Source organism: Xiphophorus hellerii, chromosome 9 (assembly GCF_003331165.1).
Source record: "Xiphophorus hellerii strain 12219 chromosome 9, Xiphophorus_hellerii-4.1, whole genome shotgun sequence".
In the NCBI taxonomy this organism is placed as follows: Eukaryota; Metazoa; Chordata; class Actinopteri; order Cyprinodontiformes; family Poeciliidae; genus Xiphophorus; species Xiphophorus hellerii.
In genome coordinates, this window is record NC_045680.1 from 7,907,375 (window position 1) to 7,922,274 (window position 14,900).

The 14,900-nt window shown below is 38.9% G+C and overlaps 1 protein-coding gene across 1 annotated transcript in view; it reads left to right on the forward strand.

The window, feature by feature from the left end:
- Window positions 1-14,900, forward strand: part of gmds (GDP-mannose 4,6-dehydratase) — a 178,955-nt gene that overhangs the window by 66,480 nt on the left and 97,575 nt on the right. The window contains exon 7 of the mRNA XM_032572964.1: window positions 1,653-1,780. Coding sequence (XP_032428855.1) covers window positions 1,653-1,780 — 128 coding nt within the window. The remainder of the gene's footprint in view (window positions 1-1,652; window positions 1,781-14,900) is intronic.

Consider the following 14,900-nt stretch of genomic DNA (forward strand, 5'->3'; position numbering starts at 1 on the left):
TAGAACATGACACCAACCCACACCATCCCAACAAAATACCCAAAGGCACGTCTAACCATTCTAGCCGCACACGCTCTCATTAGAAGCTTGTTTGTCCTGCTGCAGATAAAATCGCCACGTGTGCTGGCTCCGATGAAGAGCATGATGCTGGTGATCTGGCAGATGTCATTGTGGTGGTTTTTGACTGGATGCTACATGGGCAACACCATGGTGGTCTGGATCGGTCAATTTTTCCTTTTTTCCCCATGTGGAATGTCCCTGTTCCTTTTTTTTTTTTTTTTTTTTATGTTTACAGACAGATGGCCTGAAATTTGTGTTGGCATCAAGCCCAGATTTGACACCAAAATGGTAAATTAGAGAAGAAAATGAGAGGGAAGGATTCTAAAAAAGGTCTTGTGGCTGTAATGTGAGTTGGTAACGAATTGATTTGACTCAGAGTTACATTTTGAATTTTTTGCTTTGGCTAAAGAGGGTTGGAAAACTATTGGAGGTTTGGAAGTCTGTACGTGTCAGAGTGTGTGTGGTGTCGGAGAAATATGCACAATATTAGTATGTGTCACTGGAATTTTTATCTCCAAAAATGAGGCCTTGAGTTCCCCTACAGTGCTGTGAAACATTTGCCTAATACAGATTCATTCTGCTTTTGTTTTACTGTCACGGTTAAATGTTTCTGAATATCCAATTGTAATATTTGATAAATACAGCATGAATAAATAAAACATGGAATTTTCAAAGAAATTTTTCTAAAGTTACCAGGCCTGGTGTGAAAAAGTAGTTGACCCCAAACCTAATAAATAGGTTTGGAAAACAACTACCATCAAGTGTTTGCAATAGTTGTCATTGATACTTTTGAAATGGCTGCGTCAATCAGAAATGGACAGTCTGGTGTGCATTGGATCATTGTCCCACTGCATAACCCTTGTGCTTTTCAGCTAGTGGTCACAAACTAACAATCGGATATTCTTATTCTTCTATGAATTATTACAAGTTGTCCAGCACTTAAAGAACCAAAGCAGCTTCAGACATCAATACTACCACCACTATGTTGAATTGGAGACTTTAGATATTCTTCTTGGTTCATTTTGATCTCCTGGATAAGTTGATGATGGCCTTGGAGTAATTTTCTATTAAGGTTCACCATTGTTAGAACTTTCTCCATGGGTGGAATTGAAATGGCTTTTTAGCCTCTTTGAGCCCAACAGTTGTCAAGGATTTGGTTTTTTATCTGTTCTTGAAATGCATGAGACCCGTGCATGATGTGTTTTGATTTTTATTTTCAGCTCATGCAATAATTAGGCATGTGTTTGGCTAGATATTGAACTCAGCTTTCCAAACAAATGTGCTAATTATAGATATTTAAGATTTGAAAAGATTGCCATTACTGTCTCAAACAGGGCAGTTTGGATAAATAAGTAAATGACATGACAATTTCAAAACTGCATTTTGTACTTTGGTTATATTTGTCTGATGATAAAATTTATCAGATGATCTTGAACAAGTCAGGAGAATTACGGAAGCAAAAATAGACAAAAACTGTAAGGAGACAAATGCTTTTTCACAGCATTGTATTTGCTTCTTGTTTTTCACTCATCTGTTGGTGAATGTTAGAATGAATTGAACCGTTTTAAATTCTGAACTCTAATTTTTTTCAGGCGCAAATTTTGTGACACGGAAGATCAGCCGTTCTGTGGCAAAGATTCACCTGGGCCAGCTGGAGAGCTTCAGCCTCGGGAACCTGGACTCCAAGAGGGACTGGGGCCACGCCAAGGACTATGTGGAGGTAAAACACACAAACACACAACTCAGAAATCCACACAACCGTCTTCAAAGCTGAACAGCGTTCAGATGTGCACATAGTACTAACGGGGCATGTTTTCCCAGATCATTTAAGGCCATAATATGTGATCAGCGTGAAACCTTCTATGATTCTCTGCCAAAAGAGATTTTGAGATAGAGAAGGAGAAAGAAAGGGCTGCATGCTGTGAGGCCACAGACTGTACTCTGGTTTCCCACAACTCACCCATGTCCCAGATCCCTTCAGGCCCACATCGCCATCCCCTGATGGCTTCAGAAGAAAGGGCGATATTAGGAGAACACTGCGTCCTGGGGACGATGACAGAAATACTGTGTTTGTGTTAAGGTAATGGTGCCAGCAGCAAGCAGAGAGAGGCTTATGGAGATGAAACGAACAGTGGGGTCACATCGTCCAGGAGCAGACAGCTGAGTGTTTTTGAAAGTGTGTTATTCCCCTTGTGCATGTGTGTGTGTATGGAAGCATGCATTCCTGCATGTGTGTTGAAGTGTGTGATAGGTCAAGGTCGTAACATGTGTGCATGGCTATTGAGATGAAAGACTCAATGGGTTGCCATGTCTAACAGCAAACCTCTTGCAGTGAACTGTGTTGTTATTGGCAGGTGATGGTCGTGAATGTGGCGGTGGAGGAAGGGTGAGGTTTCTAAGATGTGAGTTAGGGTGAAAGGGTTATGGAGCGCTGCTTCAGCTAAACAGTGTGGGGTCAGATGTGTCAGATCTGGTTTGTACTATAATGCTATGGTGTGAAGGGTTTGTTGGGAAGTGAAGCTTCAGTCATTGCATTATTATGGGAAGTCAGGTCAGAAGACAAGAAGGTTTAAACGGACAAAAAGAGGACGGCATATTTAAAATATGCATTGCTGGTGTGGGTGTAGTAGTACACATAATGACTCTTTGGTCTATACAAACTAAAAAAAGTTGCAAAATGGTATGTTCTTAAACTTCAAAGCTACATCTTCCAAAAGGAATTTATTAAAGTAAAACAGTTTTGTTAACAAAACAGGATTTGTCAGCTAGTAACTTTTAAACGCCTTCAAGGAACTGTATTTTTGGCTAGTTGTAGTTTTAAAATGTATTCAGTAAACCAAACTGACCATAATATCAGTATGCAAGAACTGATGGAGAACAAAATGGGCGTACTTGGGCTTATTTTAGTGAATCATGCATGTGAGATTGAGACTGTTATGAAAAATGTTTAGTCTAGTTTGAACTGCAGGTTTGACTAAAAGCATAAATGTTCTTATTGTGCTAGGAAAACATTGGTTCTTGGATCCCATTGAGAACATTTTTTCATCTGGATATGTTCTTCTAGCTGGCATTTCATAGCTGCAGCCTTCTGTTGAGAGATTTGTGTGAGTACTTGCCTGTCCAGGACGCCCTGGGTTGAGATGCACCAGGTTTCCTGTGGGAACCGCGACATTCCAGCTCTGGTGGATCAGGCACCTCCTGTTTCGGAAAGTTTTTTTTTTTTTTTTTTTTATTTCCAGGAAGCCAAACAGAAGCTGGAGGTACAGAGGGGGAACCGATGCAGAGGAGAGATTGTGCAAGTGTTGTACGTTATACTTTACTAAACTATCTCCCTAGTTGAAAGCTCAACCCAACCACCAGACCACCAGAGGTCACGTTTGTCACTAATGCCCCCCATGGTTCCCATCCAGAAACTACCAGCTTTGTGTCACTATGGCAGAGCCAAACAACTACCCATCAGTAAACAGAACCATCTGCCTCTGCTTTTGGGCTGACAACTGCTTTTCCTCGCTTTTTTCTCCCTCTCGTCACCCCACCCAGGACAGGGAAATTGCTCCTAATTGGCTGTGGATGAATTGCGGGTGGCAGGAGGGGCGTGCTATGTGTCTGCTCTAACGACGTCTGAAGGCGTGCGGCTGGCTGGGCATCGTCTCAGCGGGGTATCGGGTATCCGTCGCAGCCAGGCAGACAGACCTCGGGCTGCCCAGTCACTCTCAATGGAGCCCTTTATAGTTATTGTAATATGAAATAGATGTCAGGAGCTCAATGCTTTAGTATAAAATCATCAAATAAAATAATTTAAATCCCCCTGATCTCATTTTCCGTAAGAGGGATTGGAATTTCTCAGTTTGATGACTACATTTAAAGCATAATTTGGTTCAACGGCTCTGTGATACAGGACAGATTCTTGATTCTGAGTCTGCCAAAGAGAAAGGAAAACCACAGGCATTACTCGCATAATGCTCTAAATGAGCACATACAGATTCAGTAGTAGGCCATACATGGATGGTACAGCTGTGTTGATACCCTAATTCTACAGATGTCTCATTTTTTGGCAGCTAAAAGACATTTTGTGCACATAGAAGAAAGTTTGGAGTAACTAGTACAGCTTTATGATTTAGGCTTCTTTTTTCTCACCAGGCCTCACTTTCTCATGTTTCTGAAACTTTTCTTTGCCACTTTGCTTCAGTGTTCCTACATAGTCTAGAAAAATCTGGAAAGGATGAAATTTGCTTTCATCACTTTCCAGGTCTAGATGGATGAGAACAAAAGAAAGAAGGACTGTGAAAAGAGTTTAGTTTCCAGAATCTAAAAGCTAAACAAATCTGAATCTCTGGATTTGTTTCTCTGGAGCACAGAAAAATGTTTTCTTCCATTGATTTATTTTTAACTTGCATCTTTAACTTATATCCTTACTTGATTTATTTCTTACGGACTTCCAGACCTTCTTAGCATCACTTGCATTTCAGTGTCTGTTTGATAACAGTTTTTTCTCATGTGTATCATACACCAATATTTATTTATACGTCCTTTATTCTGTGACCCCTGATTACACAAGTAAAGGTGCAACATTTGCCTTATTATATCCAAAAAATAACAAAACAACAAACAAAACACCAGTAATTTAGCTCTTTTTTTAATGGTTGCTGTAATAACTTGATCTCCCATCTGCAGTACTTAATCTGCCATAAGTACTTGACTTTTTGTGCATGTTTATTTTTAATTTAATAAATTCTATATGCATTTAATTCCTACACTATTATCTTCTAAAGATTCAATGATCGCTGTAAAAACGTATTGCTCATTATACAAAACACAAAAGTTTTTAGTTAAAGGGAATTTACTGGTATGTCTTTCACAACCAAATTTATACCTTATGTACAAATTTGGTTGTACATAAAGACATAACATTTATCAATAAAATAAATGCAAAGTTTTGACATATTTCTATCGAAGACCATTATCCAATTAAATTCAATTAAATTTAAGTTATGTGGAATTTGTTTGAAACAAAGGTCCAACCAAGCATCGTGTACCACAAATTAGTTTAATTCATATCTTATTCAGTCTAATTATTTATCACATTTTTTCTAAGTCTGTTCCTGTACAATCCATTATAGTAGGATTTAGTCTAAAATTAGCCATTTAATGATTTAATTTGAACAATTAGAGACACCTCTATTGAAGATAATGCAAAACACCTTAAATGTCCTGGTTTCTAGTAGCATAATCCCACTCTGAAATCCAACCCTTCATTTAAGTACATTGATTCGGCAAGGGAGGAAAAAACATCCCAAGTGAATAACAGTCATAATACAGGATCAAGGACTATGGATGACTCAGAGACACTGTGCTAAGAAGAATGGCCAAAGATCTGTCATTCCGTATGCTCTAACCTTGAGCAATATTACAGTATAAAACTAAAGGCTATCCAGTTGATGTGTTAGGCATTAGCAAACAGGGTGATACAAGATTTAATATGAAAAATATGTGTTAATGTACAAGTAATTCTCCCACTAAATTAAGGTTCTTAAGTTAAAGGTTGGGTTTTTATTCATTGTTTGAGCAATATTGAGGTGATGAAATCAAAGATTTATAATTTTAAGCTTTTTTATTCATTGAATTTAGTAGGTTTTTATTATCAGGAATACATGGAAATGCATGGATTGGAAATGATTGTGTGAACACAGTTATTTGTTTCCACAAATGCAAGGAGGCTATTAAAGTAGACAGTGTCACATAGCTGTCGGTGTTTCTTTTTTTTTTTTTTTTTTAACCACCGACAAACTTCTCTGTCTTTTATATACTTGCCGTCACGGGTCTTTACAGTTGTGAATCAGGGAGCTGATAAATACCTTTCCTTGCTCAGTAAGGTTTTAATAAACACAGCTGGGGTGGTAAAAACTTACAATGAGAGCTAATAGGGCAGAGGAGAGCCGGTGTTAGGTTTCATCACCAAAACCTCCCTGTCGATGACGACAGCTTCGCGACCTCTGAACCCCTGCTGGCACAGAACACCCAAATCAACAGAAGTGTAGATCATTCAGCGAGGCAGGACTTGTGACTGTGGCTGCTGTCATGGTGATGTGACATCCAGAATAGACAGGATGAATAAACAACACCAGTGGTGTGTGGGCACGGGTTGGTTCATGCGTGATTCTGTTTTAAAATCATCAACTGCAGTTGAAATTCGATCCCCTAAACCTCAACCAGAAGCTTAGTTAACAGGAGTTTAATCGGCCTACTGGCTCTAAGTAATAAAACGCCACAGCCCCTAAACCTACTACAGGTATTTATATATAGAGCTATTTTTACACATATGCACTACTAAAAGGGGGGACAGTTAAAATGATAAAATGATTGTTAATGCTAGAACTTCACCAAAAGAACCTTATGTGAGTTGGAGGTCTATAGAATCTGCTTACTATATTCACTGTCTCCCAAACAAATAAATGTTTGGGAGACAAAACAAATTTCCGTTCTCTTCCTTATGTTAATCAAACATTTTCGTTGAAGGACAAGGTTTTAATTTTCTTATTTTTATGTCTTGAATTAGCCTGGAAAAAATTAGAATTTTGCTCTAGGCCAGGTGTGGGCAATCCTGGTCCTCGAGGGCCAGTGTCCTGCAACTCTTAGATGTCTCTCTGGTCCAACACACTTGAATCCAATAGCTGAATCACCTCCTAAGTGCAGTCAAGTTCTCCAGAGTCCTGCTAATGACCTCATTATTTGACTCAGGTGTGTTGAAGTAAAAATACATCTAAAAGTTGCAGGAGACCGACCCTCGAGGCCTGGAGTTGCCCACCCCTGCTCTAGGCTTTGCTTCAGAAGGTGTCGACCTTTGACTATTGAGAAACGAATGCTTGCTGAAGGTGTGGACCTACACAATCGCTAACATTTGGCCATGACATATGTAGTCCACCTGCTTCATGAAGCATACTGGAAATGGCAAGAGCTGTAAAACAAGGCCACAACATCTTTAGAAGCATGGCCAAGACCAATTAGAGTGGCCGATTAGTTGGCCACACTCCCAAGTATTGAATAAACATTAACAACATTTCTCGTTTGGCTCGGCACTTCTTTCTTTGCAGTGGAGGATGGTTGTTTACAATGCAGGCAATACGCTTCATAGCGTCGGAATTACAAACTTTAGCGATGGGGTAAAATTTAAAACTTCCACAAGGTCCGCACCTCCAGCAGGTATTCGTTTCTCAATACGTGAGGGTCTAAAACAAAAGTAAACTGCATCATTCAATTATTCAGTTACTCTACACATTACACTAACAACATGCCCTCCTCATACAAAGGAATTGCAGAATGTTAGGTCATGGATCTTTCTGTAATCTTTTCTTCTTTGTTAGGGCAGCAAAGGGGAGTCAGTTTTACACAATCACTCTTTATTTATCTTCCTCCTGCATCGTGAACATTTTTAACTTCATGCCTGTTTCTGTCCCTCTGGTAAGATGCCACGGAAAACACTCGGCCAATGTTCAGTGATTTAAGATGTGGACTCCGATGGAGCGAGAGAGCCTCCCCCAAGATCTATTTTAAGTCACTCAATTCATCATTCCTATCATCATGTCTCCTCCAGTGCCTCCCTGAAAGCCTTTCTGAGTCCAAGTTGCATTTGTCAGCATGCGTTTGCCACTCTTTTATATTAATTGGAAAATGGAAATTGAAATGTAAGAGTTTTATTGGGTTTGTAGAACATCTAGGGAGTTAACATCTGATGTGCTAATTCAACTTGGTAAACAACTTGAAGAAAATTTAATGCAGTTTTTTTGATAATTGATGCAATTAGAGAAGATCGTTTTAAGCCCTCTAAAAGAATTGGCTAAACTGTTGCTGCCCGATTTAAACTTAGCTGCAGCTGGTGATCTCTTTCAGGCAGACTGGCCTAAATTCTCCCCTGCCAGACTGAGGATGAAAGCAGATGCTCTGCTGCTTCTTCTCTAGCATGTTTCTCCTCGGCTTTCTCTTCAATGTTTTATGTAACAAGAATCCTCAGCCTTCTTGTGGAGCCTGCAGAGTAGTTTGCAGTCTGGAGTCGTGCAGAAAGGAGTCACACAGACCGACTGAGTGCCGTTTTGGTATCTTTATTAAAAACGGACACAGTCGTAACTGTGCTTTTTGGAGTATGCAGCAGCTCTGCCATCTGTTCAGGGCTGAAATGTTGAATTTCAACAGGTTTGCTAGATGACAGGTTTGTGGCTGGAGTGACGTCCATCACACATGCAAAGGAAAAAAACCTCCCGCCTGGAAAGATGGAGTTAAGCAGCAGGAGAGAAGGTTAGGGAGGAGCAAATAATGGATGGTTTGACGTCTCCAGAGGGGGTTGCTGGTGGGGAGGTAAGGGACCCTGCTGAGCATTTAACAGGCCAAGACAGGAGGGCAGGAGTCAGCTGGTGGAGGCGAGAGAGTAAGAGAAAAATAAAAAATAAAAATAAAATGTAATGTAGATCTTTTCCTCATTTTTGATCGTTTTCTGACTGTCTTTGCAAGTGTCAGTAACTCCTTAATGTGTCCATTTCTTTTTGCCAGAGAAACATTTTTAAAGAACAGAGGCTAAAAAATTTTTGATTATCAATGGGTTAATTATTGTAGTCATGCAAAGTTGCTCTCTTTTTGCACATGTGTTGAAAACTGAAGTGCATGGTGAAAATAAAGGCCCTCACATACTTCATGCAAAGCACTGAAATCGTCTCTCTTTGACAGACGCGTGATGGAAATTGTGTCATTTCGTTCCCAGAAATGCATCTGCCTTCCGAAGTTGACACCAGGTCGTGGTCAAATTATTTCAGCAGAACTCTATGCAAAGTGTTTTCTGATTGGACAGAAGTTTGTTGTTGTGTATTATACAGAAAATTGCTCTCAGACAGAAATGTTTATATCTCTCTTAAATATTCAACTTCAACTATCTGGTTTTTGTATCTGTAAGAGACATAAATACTTTTTGAGGAACTTTTATCTGGACATTTGTACCGTTGCTCTCTAAATAACTACTATAATTCCTGGATGGAAATTCTAATGTTGTTGTCCATGGAGGAGGCTCTCTGTAGAAAAGTGTGGCACTAGATCTGTGACTGTTTCATAAAAGCAAAACACAGGATTCAGGGAGGGAGGGGAAACCCATTCACAAATGAAATTCATGCCAAGGTGACAGTTAGTGACAAAGTGACTTTTATATGAAAAGAAAGTCACGCATTACTGAACTGATTGTAAATGGTGACCCTGAACATGGGCCTGAGTGTGACTGTGAACAGTTCTGATAGATGAAAGGGCAAGAGCTTCATTGCTGTAGATTTAAATAGAACATCTCAAGAAAAAAATAAAGAAATTAGCCGGTGTTTAAGTACACAAGATTACTTTAGAATCATTATTCAATAGTGCACTAAAATATTTGTCAGTTGCACCGTTATTAATAACAAAGGCATTAAAAAAGGTGCTTTTATGAAACTGTAGGAGTTACATGGGTAAACAGCAGAAAGCTGCTTTGATCAGCTTTAAAAAGAAAACTGGTGGCTAACCCACTGCAATTAACTGTAAAGCTTAAATGTTGAATCCAGCATGTCAGAGTTAACTGCAGCAGTGGATAAGAAGCACTGTAAATATGTTTTAATTATTCAGCAGTAAAAGCGTCTGTGGGTATAAAGAACATATGTGATGATTCTTTTTTTTATTGCAAACAAGTTTCAAAACTTGTCTTGAAAAAAATGCAGAGTCTGATGTTGTGATATTTTAGGGAGTATGGCTGTGTTGCAGGGAGTGAGAGAGGCCCTTGCTGCACTAGAAGACAGGGCTAATGGAGTTGAGGGATGTTTGTAGGGTTGGGGGCACTAGGGTCATCTCATTTTAATTGTCTGAGGAGTCTGGCAGACTCTTTGCGACTGGAATGTTTGTGACCTCCTCTTTTGCGCCTTCACACTCCCTCGCTCTCTGTGTCTCTCTCAGTGTCAGACGGTTGAGCGGTTCGTGGGAAGATTCTTAGTCCAGATTGTCGAAATTAAGCCAAATATCACAAGAGCTCAGTGACATTATCAGCTCTTTTCTCTCTCTCACAGCTCTCTGTCTGTTTTCTTGTCTTGATTACATTTTTGTCTGACTGGCTGACCTTTGAGACTCTGCTTTTTGTGTCTGCACGTTCACATAAAGCGGCAACTGTAAATGTTTTTGCATGTGTACACTTCTGTGGGAGCATCTGTCCTCCTGCTCCTTGTCTATAAATAAAACAAGCTTGTTCACGGCCCTTGAATGTCACGTTCTGGCACTTTGTCTGGAATTTCTGCATCACACTGCAGTAAATTTGTTAGGCTTTAAAAGGGATTCTTGTTTTAGCGATCATTGCACCCATGTGGCATATATTTCATCCTCACTACCAATTATAATTCTATTCATGAGGTGGCGCCAAAAACACTACAGATAAATATGATAGCAAGTAGAATGACAAGTAGAAGAAAACTAAGAGATAGAAATTATATTTCAAGGCTATGTTTTTCAGTGGCATTCAGGGTTTAAATGAATTTCAGGTTTCTATTTGTTTTTTCATGTTTTGGTCTCAAGAAATAAAAGTTGCTTTGAATTCTTAGACAAATTTCTTTACTTTTCTGTTAGGCAGGTAACAACTTGGCATATTATTACAGCTATAAGAATAGAGTGAGAAACAGTTGACAGATAAGGCTGTGGTGCAGCTTTTTATGACATAAACATAATGAATAGAAAATATTTAGATAATTTAGGTCAAAGGTGTAAGATACTCACTAAACCAATTCTTCCAGTTTTGTTCCCAGACATAACTGAGAGAACAAAAAGACACACGTCATATTTCACAATCACCACATTTGCCACAGTAACCCAAGACCTTATGATGAATAGATTCCATTAAAAAAATCAAATAAAAAAAAAAGGCTGGATTTGTCATAACTGGATGCAACAAAGCTGCTTGTTTCTGGATTTTAATTCAACCATAGGTGCCTGAACAATGTTGCAAATCAATTGCTCCCAAATTTTGATATTAGGGCTGCAGCTGCGTTTGCTTTTTTTTTTTTTTTTGGAATAAAAAAATCACCACCTAGAGTCTGACAGATCTACAAATTCTTCATGAATTCTTATCTTATTTTTTTGAAGAAGCAAACTAAAGAATCGATAACCCATGGACTATTTTATAATTAAACATGACTATACTAACTTTAAATGGGTAATAAATTATAAGACTATGAATAGATAGCTGAACCAGTCTATTCGTGGTTCAACCTTTTGCGGGTCTTTCTGGGAAACATTACTAAATTATTTGTGCGAAATCTGTTATTTGCAAATTTTCTTCATGCAGCGTATTTAAAATATTTTTAAGCTGAATGCTATGTGGCATTTGCAAAGCAGCCAATCCATCACCTTCACCCTAATTACCAAGTCAGTTTCTACTCTGCATATTAAAGCATTTTAGGCTCTATTTAGTATTTGTTCTCCTGAAATAGGCAGTTTTAAGTGTTTAAGTGGTGGTGTTCATAATACTCATGAACACCACGAAGAACTAAAATTCACAAATACTTAAACACTTAAGCATTACCAATAACTGGTAAAAAAGAAATGTATCAACTTGGAAACCAACATTGGATATTGTGCACCAAAATAAAGCGTTTAATCCTTCTCTTTCAATAGAATAAGAGCACGCTAGACTGACGTTCAACTGAAATTATAGTACTGAAGGTGGTTTTAATCTGATTCAGATTACTTCCACCTGTGGCGACCTCAGACTTGAAAGGCAAACCTTTGCTTTAAAAATCTATGTTTACATTTTATTGCTTTTCTTTTTGATAAAAAATATTACAAGTCACTACTTTCATCAAAAGAAGCAGTGAATTTGATGTATTTTGGCTTTATCAGTTTCAATTCAAATGCTTTTCAACATTAGTACATTGCAGTGGAAGTAAATATATAACACAAAAAGTTTCTAAATATTTTCTTTTTTGGGGTATGGTGGGGGTTGCAGCCGTAGGAGTTGAACTCACACCCAACCCCGCAGAGAGCTGTCTGTGGTCTATTGAGCGTGGCAGAGACAACGTCCCCAGTAGTCCGCTTCAAGCGCCGCGAGTGGCTTAAAGGGAATGGAAACATTTGTTGGGTCACAGCACTGAAGGCCTGTCTTCCTTACTTTAACAAAGCCAAATTGCTTCCTTATGTTGTCTGTTTTTTATTATACTTTTAGTAAATCTACACTCACACAGACGCACAATATTAAATCTGGTGGTCAATGCAAAAACTCCTAAAAACCCCCATGCAGATGCTTGATCCTCATACAAAAGCATACATAAAGGCAGGTTGGTAAATGTACACTAAATAATACATATGTCTTAATCTCTTTAAGCACAGATAAAAAGATGTGCATGAACCATAAAAATCTCTGCCGGTTTCTCACAAAGCAGCACGTGGGTGTCCAGTTACATTAATGTCCAGTGACTTTAGAGACTAGTTCATAATTGGTGCAGAAATGCTTTGCAGAGGTGTTGGTCTGATGGATGAAGAGAGAACTGATGCTGCATTCAGAGCAGCACCACAATGAGGCATTCAGACACTGCTGCTCAAATTCAACTTCATCCTTATTAAAACAACTTCCATCTTAAAGCTGCATATTTGCTTTTAGAAGGTGGAACTTTCTAAGGGAGTGCTTGCAATCTCTGTTTTAATCAAGAGTCCCCATGCAGTGTGAGAGTGTGTGTGTTTGTGTGTAAGCTAAGTGGAGACCCTGCAGCAATAATGGTGGTTTGTTTTTATTTGAAAATTACCCCAGAGTTGCAGGTTTTGCACCCTGCATGACCTCCGTTGACCTGATCATCACCTCTTTGCAACTCTTTTACCCGAGCTAGCGTTGAACTACATCCATCTTTCTTTTTTCTTTTCCGACTGTTCTCATTGTTCCTTCATTTACTTCTTTTGTCAACCTCACCCATCCTTAGTCATCCTTAGTTTCCACCGAGTCACACTTGTGACTTGTGACTCATACTTGTGCACACATGCTTAATCAAGCTGAATGGTTCCACATCTGTCTTGACATTTGCTATAAAAAGAGTCCTGCACTAAACACAACAGGCCTCTTATTATATCATTACAGAGCCACAAAAGGCAGACAGCTAGCTGACTTCTGCTTCTCTGACTTTGGCTTTCTGTGGAACAAAGGGATAGCTATAAAAATGGCTGGAGACAGAAAGAAGAGGAAAAAGATGTGGGTGGTGCCTCAGATTAAGAGGTGGGAGCATATTTTTGGGAGGGGGAATCCCTGCCACTTCTCTGTGCTGCAAGGGCTTCATGGCTCCAGGGACCTGACCAACTCAAGAGTTTGTTTATGCCTGTGGGCCAGAAGGGAGAGACGGTGGCCATGTTCAGCAGCTACATGAAAGGCCTCGAGTGCTCTAATGAGATGTAATTACCACAGGGATGTGCTGCGAGATTAGGCAACAAGGAGGAAAACAGAATGAACAAGCACACTTCACCTCAGCCTGTGTTTATTCCCTGTCTTCACAAATCTTCCAGTAATTTACAAGCTAGTAGCTCACCTCTTTGCTCTCCAAACCAGTGTGACCACAAAGTATAGATCTGGTGGAGACTGTCATGGTTTGTCGTACTTGTTTTATTAGTCGAGCGTTTATGTCATAGTAGACTATGATATGCGGCAAGGTGGACAACCTGGAATGCCACGTTAATGGGAATATTTAAATACATATGCACATAAATTAGGAATACATTAGTGAATATAGACTGTGCAAAAGAAAATGCAGCACTTTAATTTAAAAATTTTTGCTACCATTTTTATGCCACAAAATAAAATAAAAACATATTCACTTCTCCAGACATTTTACCCTAAAACATAAGCCTTTGAATTTATGTTTGAAGTATTTTTAATATTTACATAAAAAAACAAAAAGAAAAATTGTATTCAATATGAAAAACTATGTAATTATGTATGAAAGTAAACTCGCCAGCTACATTACTGCACACACATAGCCTGTTTTGTCAATGGAACTGCACTAAATATTCACGGTATATATTCAACTAGTTTGAAATATTTTGGGGATTTGGGGAAATTTTTCAAAAATTCCTTGCAGTTACTATTTACTTAAGGAAAGAGAAGGAAATAAAACATAATTTGTCTGATCATTTTCTTCTATTTTTTACAGAAAAAATATTATAGATTAACTATGAAATTTAATATTGAAAAATAAATATGTGGAAGGGCTATTTATTTATTATTTCAAAGTTAGTTGTTTTAAATGTAGATGTAATATGACAATTTACTGGCAATATAAGAGGATGAATAAAGTTTATCTTGAGTCTGGTGACTAAATAAAAATATACTTAGATCCTCAAACGAACCACAGGCCAGCTTTGACTTTAATCGTGTCCGTATTATAATTTATGTGATTAAATCTACAAATCTAAGAAAGTAATTAATGAAACTAGAAAAAAATTAAACTATTTTGTGTTTATTTGAGAGATGCATCCTCTTTACGTGGCTGCCTCAGGGATGTGGGATGTTGCCTGTCATGTCATAAAGGCCTGCATTCGCAGACCATGATGAGCTCCTTAATGGTCTGGAACTGGAAATATGGCTGTTTGTATTTACAGGCCATTTAGAGCTTTCCACTGGCATTCACACTCTGTAACCAGAGAAAGCACAGGTTGCTTCTCAGCAAACGCCACCCCACGTGCCCTGTACACCTCAGCCATTGAGAGCTCTATGTATGCGACGCCGGGTTTGCGAGCTTGTGAACACCAGCTGCCTCAAAATAGCTCGCACCCCCAATTACCGCTGCAAACACAGGTGTGGAAAGCCAGGCTGCCCTCCGCCC